This window comes from Globicephala melas, chromosome 10 (assembly GCF_963455315.2).
Source record: "Globicephala melas chromosome 10, mGloMel1.2, whole genome shotgun sequence".
In the NCBI taxonomy this organism is placed as follows: Eukaryota; Metazoa; Chordata; class Mammalia; order Artiodactyla; family Delphinidae; genus Globicephala; species Globicephala melas.
The window spans coordinates 25179972-25200326 of record NC_083323.1 but is presented as its reverse complement, the minus strand read 5'-3'; the positions used below and the strand labels follow the sequence as shown (position 1 = coordinate 25200326).

Here is a 20355-nt window from a genome sequence, read left to right as displayed (position 1 = left end):
GGGTCAAATAGGTTTAAATTAAGGTGAGCTTTAAATGGCAGATTAAAGAGTCAATTATGAAGAACAGGAGGTTCTTCAACAATTTATAGTAGCCAATTAAGTACCAATTTAAGTACCATAAATTTAAGTCCTTTCAATGCTGTCTTTATGGAATCTTATATGTTCTCACCTCTCCATGCTACCTGGCCCTGAACAATATTCACCTCCTAACAATCTTCCTGTTTTCATTCCACTTGATTTTACACACCATGGCAGGTCTCACCAGACTTTTCACTAAACTTTTGTTATATACCCTTTCCTTCCTTCATACCTTTGTTCAGGTTGCTCTCAGGCTAAAGTCCTCCTCCTGTATACACCCCATTCATTCACTTAATATTTTGGGGCATCTACTATGTACTCAGTTCTAGGCTTTGGAATATAGGAATGAAAAAGACAAGATCCATGTCATTACTGAGTTTCTGTTCGTGGGGAGAGAAATAATAAACTATTGCAGATAGCGGTTTTTGCCATGAAGCAAAAATAGGGTAGGTAACGTGACACTGAAGGTTGGGTGGTGCTACTTTTAAATAGGATGGTCAGGGAAGTCCTCTAAAGAGATGAAATATGAACGGAGATTTAAATTATACAAAGTCCTCTATGCCATTAGAGAGGCTTTGGGAATGTTTAGATTTTGCCTAACTCCCTCCTCCAAGGCGCTGATAAATCATTTTGTATATAGTTTGTGATACTTGGTATTTCTACTTCACCATTATTTCTGTGCATGCCTGTATAATCTTGTTGAGAAAAGAATCCAACCTTATATTCCCCAAAGAATATGAAACAACATCTGGCATTAAAAAGCACTCACATGGTATCTGCTGACTGTACTTTTAACAGCTTAAATAAATAACTTTAGTCAATTATTTCCATTAACAGTGATTATCTCTGGGAAGTGGGACTGAGAGAAAGAGGTACTTTTAGTTTGGGCTTTTACATTACCTTCTGTAATGTTTGAATTTTTTTTTAACATGTATTCCTTTAATTTAAAAAAGAAAGAAACTGGCAACAACTAATATGTACAAGAAACATGATCTCAATAGTTTCCAAATCATAGCACATAAAGTAACTTCTCATTTCTTAAGAGAAAAATAAACTCTCAAGTTAACATGGTTATTACAAGGTATGAATCCATATGCTTTGATTAACCAACAGATTTGCCAACTAATTTATCTAAATATATTTCTGAAAACTGAAGCTTTTTGTTTTTGTTTTTAACTGCTTGGAACTGAACTGCTATACCATTGTTCAAATATTTTCCAAGCATGAAGCAATTGGGTCAAATACTCTCAAGTTATAGATTTAAATTTTAAAAATTTTATGCCTAAAATATGCTGAATACTCTCAAATACTCTCAAGTTATAGATTTAAATTTTAAAAATTTTATACCTAAAATATGCTGTATACTCTCAAATCAAATACTCTCAAGTTATAGATTTAAATCTTAAAATTTTTTTTAAATCTTAAAAATTTTATACCTAAAATATGCTGAATATTAAACACTATAAGCAGAGACTTACAAGGAGAATGATACTAGCAGACCGAAATGCGAGGGGTCAGCAATACATTCTGCAAGGGAAGATAATCAAGGAGAGTTACTGAACATGGTGTCTATGATTAGGGCTAGAGACAATGACAGAATTTTTTTCCCTTAAAAAAAAAAAAAGTAGATAAGTCATCTAGCCAAGTATTAAAATTTATTCTACTACTAACCTGAATCGTTTGAGATGTAGTCTGAGAACCTGAGGTAGGTGGCAAATCATAAGCTGTTTCTGGGCTTCTGTGAGTACAACTGGTTTTGAGGAAAACCTTCTACGCTTTGCTGTGATATTAAAGACAGAATGAGATGCAAATTTAAGGATACAAGGAAAAGCTGAGTAAACTCAAAATAATTCAGACATGCATTATCAATTAAACATCTACTGCATTAAAGGCATTTTACTGTGTTAGAGATAAAGGCATGGCCTTGCCCTCAAGACACTTAGAATCATGTAAACACACAAAACTTATGAGCTAGTCAAGGTATACAGACATGTAAACAAATAAGCACATTGACTCTTGAACAATAAAGGCTTGGATTACACGGGTCCACTTACATGCAGATTATTATTTTTTTCAATACATGTACAGTCGGCCCTCTGCAGGTTTCGCATGCACAGATTCAACCATGGATCGAAATTTACATCCGCAGTTGGTTGAATCCGCTGATACGGAATCTGCAGATACAGATGACCTACTATGGAATTTGAGCATCGGTAGATTTTGGTATAAAAGTGGGCGCTCCTGGAACCAATCCCCCATATATACTGTACATGATTTAATATAATCCTGAAAATAAGGCAACAGAATGATACTGTGCTATAATATTTTTAAATGGATTTGGCCATGCCAACTAACAGGAAAAGTTAAAACTCTCCCTAAACATACTTTAATATACTCTGAGTCTAATTAAAAAGTTTCATGGTCAGTTCATTTCTTGAGGCTAATCAGGATCCCCGGGGCATGGGACCTTCCTTCCAAGAACACCCATCCCTGCTTCCTGGGGATCCACCCCAGCACTGCCCAAGAAAGCAAGCCTTTACTAGCTCAGCATCTGAGGTCTCCCTCAGTATCTTGCTATTTTAGTACCAAATCTTAAACAAGTGGAACTGAGGATTCTTTTTGTTTACCCCCCTGCTTCTCTAGAGGTCCACCTATGGACCTTGTCCTGGCTGGGCCATTGGCTACCAAAATTTGCTCTTGATGTCCAGGAGCTATTCTTCAACTTGTACAACAACTGCGACTCCAGCCGTAGCAGCAGCTGCTTCTCATGTAGGAAGTAGAATCAGTCCACCATGAGGCTGTCCTCTAACCCATCTCCTCTTGCTACCAGAAGCCTTTCCTCCAGGTCTATGCCCCTGAGATCCAGGTATCAGGCTGCTGCTGAATGTCAAAGACCTACCTTTGGATTGTCATCCAGAAATATATGGTCCAAGTGTAGCTACACAAACGATGTTAACTCCTTGAATTATAATTTTAAACATTTGACATTATGTATTAAATTAAGGCAGCTCTTTTAGGCCCTTATTTGGTGGACCGAGGAGACACACACAAACATGTTATAAAGCCATATTCTGCATTTATTCATATCTTTCTACTCCCAGATTTGGTGATGGAAGCATCTAGGACCATTCACATTTATGTCCAAGAAAAAAAATACTTCACTAACAAATCTGATAAAGGTTTATTTTCTTTTAACCTTATAAATCTTAGGCTCCTATAAATTAACAGATTTTATATTAGGCAGCACACAGAAAACAATGTTAGTATAAGTTGTTCTAGAATACGATCAACTGATGTGCCATTTTTTCAATGCTGGAACAGCCATGTTTCTTTTATATTTACCTTATAAGTTTAGTATCTAAAGCCCTAGAATCATTTTTTCAGACATGGAGCTTAAGGAGAATATCTGCAAATATAAAGTATAAACACTAAAATGCCATGTACACATCGACAGAGATAAAGAAACTGGATAAAGACACAGAAGATCCGATGTGGTTTTGTATACCGTTGCCTGGAGGATGATGCTTCTTTAATTGAAATGGCTATTTCATCCCCCAGTGCTGGGTTCCTATGCTCGCCTCTATCAGAGAGCTTATCATAGTAGATCTTAATTGTCTGTTTCCTCCATTAGGTATGTGAACATCTTGAAAGTGTCTTACGTCTATCCACAGCAACTAGAACAATTACTAATATAGAAGAGACAGTCAGTAGATGGTTTTTGAATAAATTTTTGTTTTTATGAAGCCAAAGTCCATAGCAGCAGTCCAACTATATGTCTTATTTCCTATTATACAAGTACGCACGCACACACACACACACACACACACACACACATATATTATCTATATATCAATGTTTTGATATGTAGCAAAAAGACTCATAAAGCAAACATTTCACTCAGTACTAAATAACATGGTTACCTTTTACTATTCCCATTTGCTACTTTATTCTGCCCTCACATATTAAATTTAAATCTTATTTTATGAATTCTTTCTATAATTTACTATAGGATCAAAACATTTTTAATGTCATCAATAAGGGAAAACAAACACATAGTTCACAAATGCCAATTAAAAAGTAGAACTATCCAGCCAAGTTTCTTTTGATAAACTAACAGTTTATTTCTATACCTGCTACTAAAGGAATTTATTCCAGCTTCCTTCATTTGTGTTTCTCTTTGCTAACCTTAGAAAAGCAAAGAGAATATACAGCTTCTACTTACAATTGCACTGGTCACATATGTAGATTTTTCCTTCTAAAGCTTCGGTTTCTGTGAATTTGGCCAACATTTCAGTAACCAGACATGGCTGGGAAGCAATATCTTTTCCACTGCATTGGTATCTTTCTGGAAATTCCAGTGACAAGTCCCAGAAAGGTTCTATGGTGTTTGATTTGTTGTCACATGCAAGACATGTAACCTGCAAATAAAAATATTAGTTTCTCAGATTACAATCCTTCTGTCAAAATATTTATTCCTTTCACTAGAAGCCACTGCCAGTAAATTAGCTCTTCTTCTGAAGATGCACTATCAGAATTCTGAATAATCTGTTTTATATTATTTTCAGGGAATAATTTTTTTCTTCCGTAAACCCATCATGCATTGATGGGCTTTAACTACTAGGCATTCGAAAAGTTCCAACGGCATTAGTCAAGTCTGAATTTAGTAGAAAACCAAACCATGGACTCAGTTATATACCCATTGTGTGTATATATGTGTGTGTGTGTGTATGTGCGTCTATACATATATAATATATATGATATATATTTATATAAATTTAATTTAATGTGTTTAGATTATTAGACTTGAGGTTCTTTGCCCCTTTTCCTTCCTCATCTTTCACTGATTGATTTTCTCTCCCCAAATCCCTATAACCTCTTAACCATGATACAAGTAAAATACTACTAGTATATTTTTATATACAGATTTTAAAATATAGTATATTTTTATATATGCTATATTTAGTATATATTTTGAAGCCCTACCAACTGATAATTTCAAAGGATAGTACATATAACATAAATATACATATAATATAAATATTATACATATAATATAAATACTCCCACTTAAAGCAAACATCACTACATTAAAATCCTCATCAAAATATAGGAACCATATAGAATATGAGGCCTTTCTAACAACTTATGTAGGAAACAGAGTAACTGGAAAAGGAAAGAATAATAATTTCAGTAAAGCATTCAGCAGGATTTAATGCCAACAAACACTGCCCATAACTGAAGACAGACTCTGTAGATCTAAAAATCCACACATGATACGAAATATCACTAAACTCTTTCATAAAAGCTATATTCCTGGAACAAACAAAAATAAAGAGGCCAATTTTAATGTAGATTTTAGATTTAACACAATGACACAAAGAAAATAATACTCCTGGTGTTTAGTTTGGGGACTCACTAGGACCATGGTCTGACCTTTTGAGAACAGTTTCTTGAATTTGGTGTGGGGGTGGGGCGGGGTGGGGCATTCCAACCTCTGAATCTCCTGAGATGACCAGTTTCCTAAGTGTTTATTACACATTGAAACGAAGAAAGCAAAATGCTAGCACAACAATTTTTATTAATTTCAAAATTCATCCATAAAGGAAAAAACAAGCACATAACCACTCTCGCACTATTCAAAATATAAAATGGCAACTTTCTGGAAAGAAATTTGCAGCCAAGTATCAAAAGTCCTAATCTTTGACAAAGTAATTCTACTTCTAGGACTCTGTCCTAAGGAAATCATTAGAAAAACCGTATTAATTGATCGTGACATTATAATGATGTCTGGAAACAGTTTACAAGTCAACAATATGGAAATGATTAAATAAATTATGGTATATACATATGATAGACACTGAAATGTTGTGAAAAGAATGATCAAATATTTTAATGACTATGAAAAATCCTTACATTATTAAATGAAAAAGTGAAAAAAAGCAGGTAAATTCAACATGACCATACAATTAGCGGGAAAAATATGTGTAAATATTCAGAAGAAAAAAAAAAACCTAGATGGAAATATACCAAAATATTAATAGTTTTATGTGTGGGTTATGTGGAGTTATAGTACTAAGGGATGATTTTTCTTCTGCATAGATTTACTATACCATATAGATTTTCTATATGGTATATATTATTTTCTTTATAATTGTGTATTTTAACTTTTGCATAAAAAGTTTAAAATGACAGAGAAAGATGGTGGAAAAATAAAATTGCATGCAACACAAGAAGCACAACTCTTATGTGCTAATTGACACAATGTAGAATCTATACATTTCTGAAATATGAAGGGAAATAAGCTTCATAGATATTCCCTAAGAAATACATTTGAAATATTTAAACTACATTCCAGAAAAGTATGCTATAAAAACAAAAGGTGGTATTATTACCATGAAAGTTGAACTGAGGAACAGAAGCATGTGTATAGGGGCCTAATTGCCTCAGTTAAAAAATAAACTTTTTTTTTAAACATCTTTATTGGAATATAATTGCTATACAATGGTGTGGTAGTTTCTGCTTTATAACAAAGTGAATCAGCTATACATATACATATATCCCCATATCTCATCCCTCTTGCAAATAAACTTTTTAATAGATCTTTATTGGAGTATAATTACTTCACAATACTGTGTTAGTTTCTGCTGCACAACAAAGCGTATCAGCCATATGCATATTGACTTACTTCACTCTGTATGACAGACTCCAGGTCCATCCACTTCACTACAAATAACTCAATTTTGAATAAACTTTTTTTAAAGCTCTATGCTCTGGAAAAGTAGAGAGCCGATGTCTAGTAATAGTCTACCAACAAGTCCACTCATTCTAGAGAATCATTAATTAGATGGAAGATTCTGGTTTTCTGACTTTCACAGGGAAATTTTTGCGGGTGTAATTAAAATAAAGGAAAACCATTTAGGATCTTTCTAGATGAAATCACATTTATTTACCTTAAAATTTTGCTACCTACTTGTTAAAAGTTTTCAAACCTTGTCCCCTTTGGTTCTATAGGAAATCCTCCAGGGCTACTCCTTGGTCCCTGAAATTTCTCAAGTGTACACCAAATCCATTCCCAGTACAAAAGTATCTTCAGGGCTTCCCTGGTGGCGCAGTGGTTGAGAGTCCGCCTGCCGATGCAGGGGACACGGGTTCGTGCCCCGGTCTGGGAAGATCCCACATGCCGCGGAGCGGCTGGGCCCGTGAGCCATGGCCGCTGAGCCTGCGCGTCGGGAGCCTGTGCTCCGCAACGGGAGAGGCCACAACAGTGAGAGGCCTGCGTATCGCAAAAAAAGTATCTTCAAATCTGTTCCTTGTGGGATTAAACTCTTCTCAATCCCTCAGAGAACGAATGCAATATCATTAACCTAAGAAGCTTTGTTTCCTGATTCCCTCTCCCCATCAAAAAGCTTTAATATACCATGGATGTAAAACTAATTCCAATGATTCATGAAGGAAGCAACTATAAGAGTGAGCTGACTTCTTCATACATTGTAAAAGTGACCAATTTTGACCTGACAACAGTACTAGTGCTAACATACTCGATATACAGAGAATGTGCATTTTTAGGCTTCACTTTATGAATTCCCCAAGATGAAAATAAGATTTTTAAAAATCCATACCTGACTAAGAAGTTGTCCATGAAAGATGTTATTTACAACATTCAGAACCTGCTTGATAAGTTTCCTTTGAGAAGTGGGGATAAGAGCTGGTAACCTGGTACCAGTTGTCTCTAGTTCATGTTGTATTTTATCCAAAAGCTCACAAAGAAATTCCTGAGCATCTTGTTGGGCATAACCACGAAAAGCAGGAATTAGTCTCCATACTGAGTGTAGCATAGCAAATGGTGAGACCAAGGCCCACTTTCCAGACCACATGACTTGGAACAAAGTATGCAATTCATGACAGAGAGAAATGTATTGTGAACTTGGCTCCCTTGGCTGAATAAGTTCCATCTTTCTACTCTTTGATGCTCCACCGCTTAGTCCTGATGATAAACTTGGATGTCTGGAGCGAACAGAGCATGTTTCTTTTTCTTGGCATTCATTCATTTGATATACTGTATCTGTGATTGGAGGATGCTTATAAGATGATCTTGTTTTATCACTAGCTGTCACAGCTAGCCATTGGTTCAGATCAAGTTTTAAAAAACATTGTCGAAAAATAAGTAAATGACTTAACACTTGAAGAACAGAATTCATATAGCAAGTATTTCCCAAATTTCTCAATCCTGTTACACCAGGAGTTACTATTGGTCTTCGTTTAACAGAGGAGTCACTGGCTTCTTTTAGTCTTACATCTTCTGAGGTAGATACTACTTTATCTTTTGCTGGTGATGCTGAGGCTTGCAGTGGTACTTGAACAGGAACTATTTCTACTGTGGTGGACTCAGCTAGACCTTGCAAACGTAAACTCTTTCTTGGAGGCATACTTTCCAATTCTGCTTTAACTTGATACTCTAATTCTTGCCGTCTTTTCTTCACTTCTCTTTTTGCTATTTTTTCCTGAAATTGTTCTTGCCTTCTTCTTCCAGTGGGTGACTGTTCAAACCAAGTTCGAAAGATTTTACCCATTAGTATCCTTCTCCTGTGCCAAAGAGCAGTATACATTTGATCTTCATTTTGAAGCAGAGATTGGGTGCCATCATGTAAGAAATAAGAATCATCACTTGTACCCACAGACCGTAAAACCCTTCCACTACGAGTGGTGCAGTGATAATTCTGACTTTTGATTGCACTTAATGTACTTCGTAGTAACTTCAGGTCTCCAATTGCATTATCATTAAGAACATAATCATCACAAAGGTAACAAAAAACATACATCTCGTTCACCTCCAATGCAACAGGATGACTGCTTTCTTGAAAGTGCCTGAGTGCATGTTCTTCAATATATCTTCCACAGGCCACATGGGAACAGCTAAGGCAAGCCCAAATAGACTCAGTTGTATTGCAGTCCACACAATGCCATTTCTGAGGGTTGAGGATGGAATGGTCTTGAGCAAGCCGCAACTGCCCAATGTGTTTGCACTTATCCATTGTTAGCATTTATTTAGTCTAGCTGAGAAACACATAATCCAAACAAGTCTCTGTTCATAACATTTGAAGCATCTGAAAACTAAGCAGAACAATGTCAATTTTTAATAAAAGAAAAACAAAAAGCCAATATTTTTCTTTTTCACAAGGTATTTTTTCCAGGAATTATTTTATTTTTCCAGGAATAATTTAATAAAATTGCTCTCTCTGCTCCCAGTACTTGGGCTGCCTGTCATAATACCATAGGCAGTTCTCACTTTTCATTTACTCTAGACTTCACTAATCTTTCATCCACCTTGCTCTGAAAGCACACACACATCACCTAACTTTCTCTGATGGTTCCTTTTAAAAACTTTGTTTTTAATTTTATGCCACCATCTACTGGTAAAGAATGGGTAGCAATCCCTTTTCACATCCCTTTTATCCAATAGTCTGAAGGCAGTTTACAAAAATATTCATTTTCTTAAAAATTGGGACTGGCAAGACCCAAATACATCTCATTAGTGTCTATATTCTGAGAGCCCTAAGTGGAGTTACTAAAATATAATCATAGTTAAAAGCATGGGTTTTGAAGTAGAAGCACTTAGGTTTGAAGCTACCTCTGCCACATACTGTTTATATGTCTGATTTGATCAAATATTCTAACTTCTCTAAACTTCATCTGTAAAACAGGGAAAATCATACCACCTTCACAGAATTGTTAAAGGACTGAGATAACAAAATATCTGGCACATAGTATGCTCAGATATTTTGTGAGATATATAAATGCTCAGTAAACAATAAATATCTACACATAGCTATAGTGAACAAATCAATATTACATTCTATTTATTTAAATGATACTAAATAAAAATACTAAATAGTCTAACTACCATTTAAAATTTGGCTTTCCACTAGTAAATCAATAATGACCTTTAATTCATGGCTCTGTAACGACAGACTCTGATTTGATAGACTTGACAGTTTGCCTTAAGGAAAGAGAAAAGCATTCTCCCATTCTGTCTTTGTATTTGAATAGACTCTCAGGAATGTGCAAGGATGTATAAGCAAATTAAGAAAAAAGAGGAAAAATATGAAGTGAGTGGCAATATAATGAACTTCTACATTCTGGCAGGCTAAGCATTATCTGAAATTAGAAGCTTATTTCAAAAAACAAACCTACAGGGCTTCCCTGGTGGCGCAGTGGTTGAGAGTCCGCCTGCCGATGCAGGGGACACGGGTTCGTGCCCCGGTCCAGGAGGATCCCACATGCCGCGGAGCGGCTGGGCCCATGAGCCATGGCCACTGAGCCTGCGCGTCCGGAGCCTGTGCTCCGCAACGGGAGAGGCCACAACAGTGAGAGGCCCGCATACCGTAAAAAAACAAAAACAAAAACAAAAAACCCCACACACCAAAGAAACTTAACATAATAAAACAAATGTGATTCTGACCCAGAAACTTGTTCCTTTATCAGTTAAAGAAACACATCTGCTACCTGAACCTAAAAAGAGTGAAACGAAATCTAGTTAAAAAGTAGGGAATCACAAAACATTTTCTTCATTGATTTAACATAAATTGAACACAAATTTTATGTTGCAGCTGAGGACCTAGATACAGAGCACTCACAACATTGTGTGTAGCATGATCAATGCTTTCCATTTTTTAGGACAGCAAGACAGTATGAATTTCAATGTTACTTGCAGATGCTGCCCAAGGCCCTAAGAAAACTGCAAAGGTAAGGTTGATTTTTGGGTTTTCCCACCTCTTTTTTGTAAAATCTCCTAGCAATCAGAGATACTCCTGCCCACCACCAATTTCTTAACTCTTAAATACAGGGTTTGCTGAATAAAGATTTAAGACTGCCAGCCCCAGCCCTCACAACTGCACACACTTCACTTCTCTTCCCTCAAAATTTCCTGAGGCCCAAAATCTGGTCAAATATAGTATTTTATTAGAACCAGCATTCAACAATAGCTGCAATGGCAAAAGTAAGACATCAGTGATTAATATGCTCCATTACCCTAAATCCTTCCAGGTACTGAGGTTAATAATCTTGGAATCATACTTGTCTCCTCTCTTTCTCTCTCCCCACATCAATCCTTTAGGAAGAATGTTTGGCTCTACCTTCAAAATATATCTAGAATCTGATTACTTATTATCTCTACTGCTACCACCCTGGACCAAGCCACAATCAAGTGGATTACTGCAATTAGGCTCCTAAATGTTCTACCAGCTTTGATCCTTGCTGCCACCAAAAGTTTACTGTTCACACAGCAGCAGCACACTCTGCCTTTAGACCCAGACAATGAGGGCCCAGACCTGACACGTTAGAGGGCCCCTGCCTGGCCCTCATTATGTGGAGTCAGCAGAGTCAAGGGATGTGGCCATCTGGAACAAGCATACATCCCAAACTCCCCTTTTAAACTGCTACTTGGGACCTGGAGAATTCCCTGCCCCAGTCATCCTCAAATCCTGCTTCCAGGGCATACCAGCAATAAGAAGCCACTGAAGAATTCTATAAAGGAGAATGACACAATCAGATATGTAGGTTACAGAGGGACCTGACCGGCAGATCTAGAGGAGGGATGAGTAATTAAAGGAGACTCTACTGCTCCAGATATTACAAGGAAATTAAAGCTGTAGCAAAGACAGGAGTAGAGGTAGATTAGTGCTGACCAAACACTGGTTGAAAGAACTGACTCAATATGGAGATTAAGTGAAGAATCTAGGGTTCTCTTCTATCTACTTTTACTTAAAAAGGATCATACAAAGAACACAGAGATAATTTAGTTAAACATTTGTTTCTGGCAAGTCATAGACAATAATTATTAATTCAACTTCTCGTAGAGATGAAGTGGGAAATGCTGTTTATTTATACTCAAGGGAAATTATTTCATTCTAAAATTTTAAAGAGGTGGTATGAGTTGACACCTTGCAGAACATTCAGAAAATAAGGCTCAAAAGAAAAAAAACCTAGAAAGAATACACACACACACACACACACACGTATGTGTATATGTATATATATGTATATGTATATGTATATACATATATATACATATATATATGTATATATACATACGTGTGTGTGTGTGTGTGTGTTATCTCGGGGTACTAGGACTACAAATTATTTTATTAATCCATATTTTTAAATTCCCCAAAATAAGTTTTAAATAGGAAAGATAGTGCTAGATTATAGACTAGTCTCTTTACTTCCTTCTTCTCTATATCCTGCAAATACATTCCCTTAGTTATAAGGAATTTTCCTATTTCGTTACAGTTGTTACTAAAAAATCTATTTAGATGATGGCAAGGCCCTGACCTTCAACAGGAAGTGGCCTATAATCAAATAGCATAATTCCATTTGATGCAAAATTGTAAAAAGGGTGAAATGTTGATCAGATGCCATCTCTCTGAGAGGCAATATAGCAGGGAAGAGGTCTCACAGCAAAACAGACCTAAGGAATCCAAATGCCTGAGTCTAACACTCGGCTGCATTTATTACGTGACATAGACAATTATTTATGTTCCACATACCTCAGTTTTCTTATCTGTAAAATAACAGTAGTAATAACATCAATAGGGTTGATGAGGGAATTAGGGAAATTTATATTTGTAAAGCACTTACAACAATTCCTGGCACTTAATAATATGGCCCTTAGTACATCTTACCTTCCAATAATAATAATAATAATAATAATAGTGTTACTACTACTACTATTAATATTAATATTATAAATGCTAGCTTCCCTCTAGTTTTATCACTTTTAGCCAGGAGTTCTTCTCAGGCAAATGTGTACTAAGGCAAACTTAGGTACTAACTGATAATTAAGATGTTAGCTGAGGACTAAGGTCAGACCTCTCCCAGGGGTATTTGCATTTTAAAAGGCGATCTTTCAGATAAAATCTTTTTAAAAATCCAAAGAAGTGAAACCAGAATGGTGGAATGACAGATCATGAGATTAATATTTTAGAGTAGGGGGCCCACTTGCTCAGTCTATTTATGAAAGAAACCAGTAGGGGGTGGACGACCAAGCGAAGGGCAGGGAAGAATGAAGAAGGAGCTAGAGAGCCAGGCTGCTGCCACCAGAGACCTCCAGTTTGCTCTGCTGCCTGGAGCCACAGCTCAGAGACAGTTACTAGAGTACCCCAAAGAGGCCTGGTCACACAAAGATCTAAAAGCCTGGCCACAGCTCAGAGACAGTTACTAGAGTACCCCAAAGGGGTCTGGTCAAACAAAGATCTAAAAGCCTGGCCACAGCTCGGAGACAGTTACTAGCGTACCCCAAAGGGGCCTCCTCACACAAAGATCTACAAGCTTGGAAGAGAAGAAAGGGGGATGGGAGTACTTCTTGACACTTCCTATTTTCCTCTACTGGGTTCAGAGCACTTCTTTTCATTTGCTAATCCACTGCTGAGAAGCTATATATTAGCTCTGTTTGGCTCCAGCAGATAGGATAAGTGATTTGGGGCAGTATATTCATTTTATAGAGAGTTAACAAAATATTTTTGTACCCCCCCATGTAGATTCTGGTAAAATATTACCTGTATCTATATATAATAGCAATATACAAATAGTCAAGATGTTTTGAATGAAATCTATATATAAAGATTAAAATTACCTATATCATTTTCTCATATTTTTAAAAAGTTTCACACTTTAAATTTCACTTAACAGCTACGAAATGGCTTTTTTAAAAACCAGATATGCTATCTTTATTTTAAATACAGATGGATTTATAAATATTCTGAAAGCTTCACTTTGTCATTCTTCACTGCTTAAAGACAATAAAAAATTTAATTTGTTCAAAGAAAACCATTCAAGCTACTCAAACTTTTCATGCCATATAAATGAGCAAGCATCTTTATTTTTACAATTCCCTTCAGCAAATCTCTAAAGTTTACAAAATAATTGTATTTGACTTGTTGAAACCTAATTATTTTACAGAGTTAGCATACCATTAAAGCAATTATAAAATAGAAAGCTAAAATGACTAGAAGAGAAATAAAACATAAGATCTTATTAGATATGGTATTTATAGTCAAAGGTTTATATCCACACAAACATCAAATAAGATTACAGGTAAAATATTTAACTTGTTACGGTTCGACAGCACAAAACTGCTTATACTTACCACACAGTGAGGACTGTAGAATCTATTTTAATGGCTCTTCAAACCTCTTCTTGTAATGAACCCTTTCTACCAGCAGAGGTTCAATGGTCAGATGTAGATAGCCATCTACCAAGTCTTTATCTTCAGACCTAGCCCTTCTGAACCAGTGCCAGGCACACTTCAACTCAGCTTACCTATACATCTTGCCTTCACAGAATTAGCTTTTCCAATATTCTCTTATTAAAGATACTGTATTATCATTCAAGTACCCAGGCTACAAATCTTACACTTTTTTTTTGGTTCCTCCCTCCCATCTTTTCCATGCGAACATTCAATTTGTCATATATAGCAGGGCTATCATTCCCCAAGTCTTGATTCCTTTCCATTTCCAGAACTATCATTCTCATTATGGACAAATCATTCTGAAGCACAGCAGTAACCTCCAACCTGGTCTCTCATCATCCGGACTCTCGCTTTCCTTCATAGTACTATCCCGCCAAATTAATCTTCAAGTTTGCTTTGAGCCTTTAATGCTTGTACTTAAAATCCTCTGTTCCTCATAGTCAAGTAAAGCAGTGGATTTCTAACTTCGACTAAGACTCCTTTAGAAACTTTACATCAGGTTCCAGTAAATGTGTGTATACATGTAACACACATACCTGGAGCAAAAGTTTCACAAACAATCCTTATAAAAATAATGTATTCTGATATTTCCTATTCTATTTCATTTAAAAAGAAAATGCTGGTCACAAATCACTAAACGGCAGTTTTTCAAATACTGCAATAAAAAAATACTTTACATTTGACAGTCGTGCTTTCAAAATTCTCCAGATTCCAGCCTATCTTCTTCATCTCATCTTATTACCCCTCTGTCATGAGCACTCCAGACAAAAGGAATAATCTCCAGTTCATTTCCTAAACTCATCTTCCTCATTCCCTCACTTCCACCTTGAAAAAATTTTATCTATCCTCCAAGGCCCAACTCCTTCATAAAGTATTTCTAGTTAAGAAAATCTTCTCTCCTAACTTCCTAAAAGGCTTGAATTGTGCCAAAAGTGAATTCTTGGGTTTATCTGTGTGCACATCCTTACTCTGCCAACTACCTGCTGGGTAGGTTCCCTGTGGTAAGGGAGGGACTACTCAAGCATCTTTTATCTCCTTAGTAAGAAAAGGTAAGGGCTTTATGAAGATCCTCTAGGTTCTATAGCCATACTGTTTCAGGCTACCAAATTCTTGGCACAGTCAACTAGTATTAACTGCAGGCCCACTTCAGTTTTCTTTGTGTCTTTTAAATCAGTGGTTAAGAATAGAAAGTCATTGATCACCAGTGACCAAAACTGTCCCCTCCTCTTAACCAAGTGGCCGTTTTGCCCAGCTCAGGCAGTTTCCTGATAGTTTGTGATGTCATTATCCTACTTCCTCTGTTCTTAAACGAAGCCTACCATGTGTCTTGTCCCATCCTACGTGCTTCCAGACGCCCAAAATAGATCTTACACAAAAGCACACTGAGAAATACTTCCCCAACCCTAATTGGGGTATTTTAAATTTTAGTATGACATGTAGTGACCCTTTAAATAAATATTTGTGCTCCAAATATAAGTATTACTAAAAGCTATAAGAATCACTGAAAAATTAGAAGGATAACTAATTTTTTACTTCGAAAATGAACATTCCACTATAAACTTTTAGTTATCTTTAACATAATGATCCTTCTCAGGTGACCACTCACTTTCCACCTCAGTTTCTTTAGAAGACACTTAGAAAGAAAGCATAGAAACTACAAGAGGTTAGGTACCAGAGATCAGTTCCATGAAAGTAATTTAGATTTTCTAATCAGTGCAATTAGTAGCATAGTTTTCAGATTTTTCTCATTAAAAATGTTTTTATGGAAGTCTGGAAGTTACTATGAAAAACAAACACAAAAATAGCCAAACTACATTATTATTTTAAAAAGTGACATAAAATGAGGGAAATGGCTAATATACATTTCTAGAAAGAGTATTTTAAAATCTGAATAGTCACTAATATAACATCATCATGCTCTATTAAGAAACTTCCCTCTTTCATAGTTTATACTTAGTCAAATAATCATCATATAAGATTTACATTTTATATAATGCCTAGTGTGTCTTATAGGCACAGTTTTTACAACTATCAAAGGATTGTTTAAAACTCTTATAAGACCACATGATAAATTCAAACTCCTGAACATGGCATGTAAGAGTTTTCAAATTGTGGCACAATATGTACTTTTCTACTTTTATCTATGACCAGCCACTTCCCACACATCTTTTGTTAAAATGTTTTTATATATCAATGACCACATGGTGAATAAGTTCAATTTTTAAACATTTCATAACTGGGATATGAACTCTTGTTTCATAGGAAATGGGTATGCACATTTTATATAAATACTTACATAAATTACATACTTATTGAAGAAAAAAACATGTACCACTGGGCATAAAGTAGAATATTTAAATAAAATTGTCACAGTAACCATCTTTATCTCATTAAAGAAAATTCTCCCAGAGACTTCCCAAGAGGGATGGCATATGTTGAACCTTTATTTAACAAAGATAATTTTTGTAACAAAACTTATTTTTCTTTTAACAATACCAAATAACCTAAACAGATCCTCTAGAAGCTATTAAAAGTAGGAAGATTTGTTATTTTCCATGATAAAAGATAGGAGGAAATGGCAATTTCAGTAGGAAGTAGGCCTTAGGAATTACTAACCACCACAATCCTTACATGCATTTGGATAAGAATGAAAATAACTATCCACAGTAATTACGGCAAACCTTACCCACTCCTTATAAGCAGTTTTCAATTTTCCATTTATTTCACGGAACCACCATAGTACCCTGTTCTCTTTTAAGAGATGTTTATAAAATGCCAAGGGTCAAGCATAGTGCCTGGTACATATAAAGGGATTCAATATTTTTGAACGAACAAATTATTGAATGAATAAACACAATGGGCTCTCAAACTCCCTCTGCTCCGTCTTAGGTATGCTATTATGCCTATTATGTGTTTTGGCACCTCTCCTTGTCAATCATGATGTATTTCCTTTCCTTTATCCTTAGAAAGGCTCTGGTTATTCTTTCTTCCTCTAGAGATCTAGAATCTATAATTACCCGGATCTTGCTTGAAACTCATTAAACAATAAAGGATACTCTTTTCCTGGGCCTTCTTCAAGTCTTAGCATGCCTCTCCTGAGGCACAGAGATTGTATCTAGTACCGACCATCTAAGGAAAAGCAAGTTCTGCTGCCAGATTATTTGATTTCCTCACCCACCACAACTTACAAGTATTTCATTCACAGGCAATTTTGTTCCAAAATATTTATCATTACATCAACCCACTGCAGCTAACTTCATAACAATAGGGGAAACATTCATAAAAAGATTGACCATTCTACCATGGGTCTAGTAAATTGAGCTCAAATACTTTGTGTGAAATGGCCAGACTGTTATTCTAGTACATATATGACTTGGCCTAACAAGTATATTCTTGGACTATAAATTAGTTTTCTATGGCATGTAAAACTCCATTAAAAATGAATTTCTTATAATAAAGTGTTTATGATGTCTGAAAGTGCTATGAAAAATCAATTGTACTTCTTATAGTAATCTTTGTCAGAAGCCAGTATTGGTAGAATCCTTTTATATTTTAGTTACTTGTCACCTGTTTGGGCAGGGCCTAATGGCAAAACTGTCCCCATTACTGAACTCAGGAAATGATTGGGCATACATTTCCTATCTTGATTAGACTCCTAAGCCCATGCTCTCAGCCTCTGTCTAATCTCCCTCAACTAGACAACTCCATTAGAATCTGGCAATGTTCCTTCTGGCTAACATTGCCAGGAGGGAGAAAAACTTCAAAGCATGTTTTTTTTCTGCTACCAAGATGCCAAAATGTTGCCTTTCCCTGTACTTCTGTATGATCCAAAAACCCAATTGAGCGAACATTTACAGAGGTTTTTCCTCCATGTTAAGCAGTAAGTCAGGTGCTAGGGTTACAAATAAAATACAATCAGACTCTGCCTTCAAACAATCCAACAAGCAGAAAATCCTCTTATGTACTACCAATGCTATAACACTCAGTAAGATTCAAGTGTGTAGAGGAAAAGTTTGGTAGAGGTATATATGATACCTTATTTCTTTCTTTTTGGAGTGCAAGAAAAAAAATATGTGAAAAAGGGGGGTAAAGACAATTGGGTAGAAACAATATACTTCAAACATTTAACCCAAATCTTCAACGGATTTCCCATTTTAAATATTCCAAAAAGTTTATCATTGTATATTACACTAAACGTGGATTCACCAATCACTTAAATTTTTTTAAGCTTAAAAAAAATGTGGGACATTAATGTTTTCAACGAAAAATAAGACTTATGCACAATCAAACCAGTCAAAACACTTCAACTTTCTACCATGTATATGTATTGAACTCTCTGTTCAATATCAGAATGTGTCTAAATTTCAATATGAATAGTCTACAATGATAAATACTGGAATGAAAAATCTGCTACCCATTGCAAAATTAATGGCTAGGACACAAAAAGCTAGAGAAACGGCAGTTCGGGGGAGAGAGGCTAAATGAGACAAAATGTATTAAATCTCTTTCAAATGGCCTGAGACACTAAATTAAGGTTAAAAAGATTAGGGTTCCAAGAATACAAAGTGTTCATGTCTTTCAAGACAACTAAGTACTGAATCTCACTGTGATTATGAAATATTCTATAAACATGTGCTTAACTTATGCTTGGCTTTCCTAATTTGATCACAGTGAACAGCCAATTCTTTTTCCTTGTTTATACCTAAAGCTGGTTTTAAAGACAACTCAAAATGGAATTCCAGGCCCAACATTACCACCCCCCTACTTTTACCCCACAGGCAGCTACTTAACAGATAATAAGGAATTCAAGTGCAGGGTCTGAAAGTCGTATTTCTATGCTAATTTCACAACCCCGTTACTCGCAGGATCTGACAAGGCTTAAAAATGGGGAGCGGGGGTTTGAGGATAAAGCGGCTCTCTCAAGGCTTGCTTATTTTTTAACTTCCAAAATTAAAACTGCAAGAAATTATCCAGTTACCAGTAGAATTTACAACAGCTCAAACTTGAAGTCGAAACAATTACCACGTTTCACTTTCTTTTTTATTGCGGGGGTGGCGGAGAGGACGAGTCCTACTATTTCGTAAACTTGAGCAGTCATTTTCTTCTCCCTATGCTGACACATTTCTTTATGCCCCCCAAATAAGTTTAGCCTATTAGCATTCCTTCCCCGAAGGCCAGCGGGAATGGTTTAGAAAGCTGGTATTCAAAAATCCCAAGTGTCTCTAAGTGGCAGCAGGTGCTGGCAGTGCCGGGACCCGATCAATGGAGGGAAGGCAAGACATTCCTTCTAAATGGAGGACTAGAACCGCCCTTCCAAAGCATCCCAGGGGCGCTTCGAGCATCACTTGGCGGCACTCAGAGCCAGGAGGAGGATGCGGTTTTATCTCGACAGTGTCAGCTCTACAGAGCGCCCCAGCCCGCATCAGATACGCGATCAGATTCGCGATTACACCTCCTCCACGCTCCGGCACGCGGGTCGGGGCACAACTCCCCCTCTGCATCCCCTCAAGTCCCCCAATTTTGCCCCTTCTCCCAACTCGTCCCCCGCCCCCAGCCGAGCGCAGGGTGGTTACGCGGTGCCCCTGGCCACAGGGGACGCCGCTCCTGGCAGCATCTCTGGGGACTCATGAGGTGCCGGCACCGGCCTGGGCATCGCTCGACCCATCTTAACTTCCCAGAGGCGCCAATTCTAAATTCGCCGGACCCGCCGCCGCTGCCGCCACCTCCTCCTCCACGCGCCCCTAGGCTCGCTCCCCTCAGTCCGTCGGCAGCCCCCTCTCCCTCCCTCAGGACCCCTGCGCCCTGCGCGGCGGGAAAACGCCGCTAAGTGCCTCCCGGCCCTGGGGGCTCCCGTCGCATCTCTGCTCCAGCAGGGAGCCTCGCTCCGCCAACCGCCGCAGCCGCGCGCGCCTCTCACGCACACTCACCAGCCCAAGCCGGAGCGGCCATCTTAGCGCTCGTCTCCCGCGCCCCCCTTCCCCGCTCCCCGGTGCCGCGGCTACAGCAGCAGCGGCGGCGGCGGCGGCGGCCCG

At 37.2% G+C, this 20355-nt stretch overlaps 1 protein-coding gene across 3 annotated transcripts in view; it reads right to left on the bottom strand.

Moving 5' to 3' along the window:
• Positions 1 to 20355, bottom strand: part of USP44 (ubiquitin specific peptidase 44) — a 25585-nt gene extending 5230 nt beyond the window's left edge. For 2 of the 3 annotated variants that reach the window (XM_030856350.3, XM_060305604.1), the window contains exons 1-4: positions 20251 to 20355; positions 7698 to 9189; positions 4301 to 4496; positions 1750 to 1858 (exon numbers count right to left, since the gene is read on the bottom strand). In XM_030856350.3, coding sequence (XP_030712210.1) covers positions 1750 to 1858; positions 4301 to 4496; positions 7698 to 9119 — 1727 coding nt within the window. In that variant the 5' untranslated portion in view covers positions 9120 to 9189; positions 20251 to 20355. Of the gene's footprint in view, positions 1 to 1556; positions 1606 to 1749; positions 1859 to 4300; positions 4497 to 7697; positions 9190 to 20250 lie in introns of all 3 variants that reach the window. The other variant, XM_060305605.1, reaches the window with a different exon arrangement.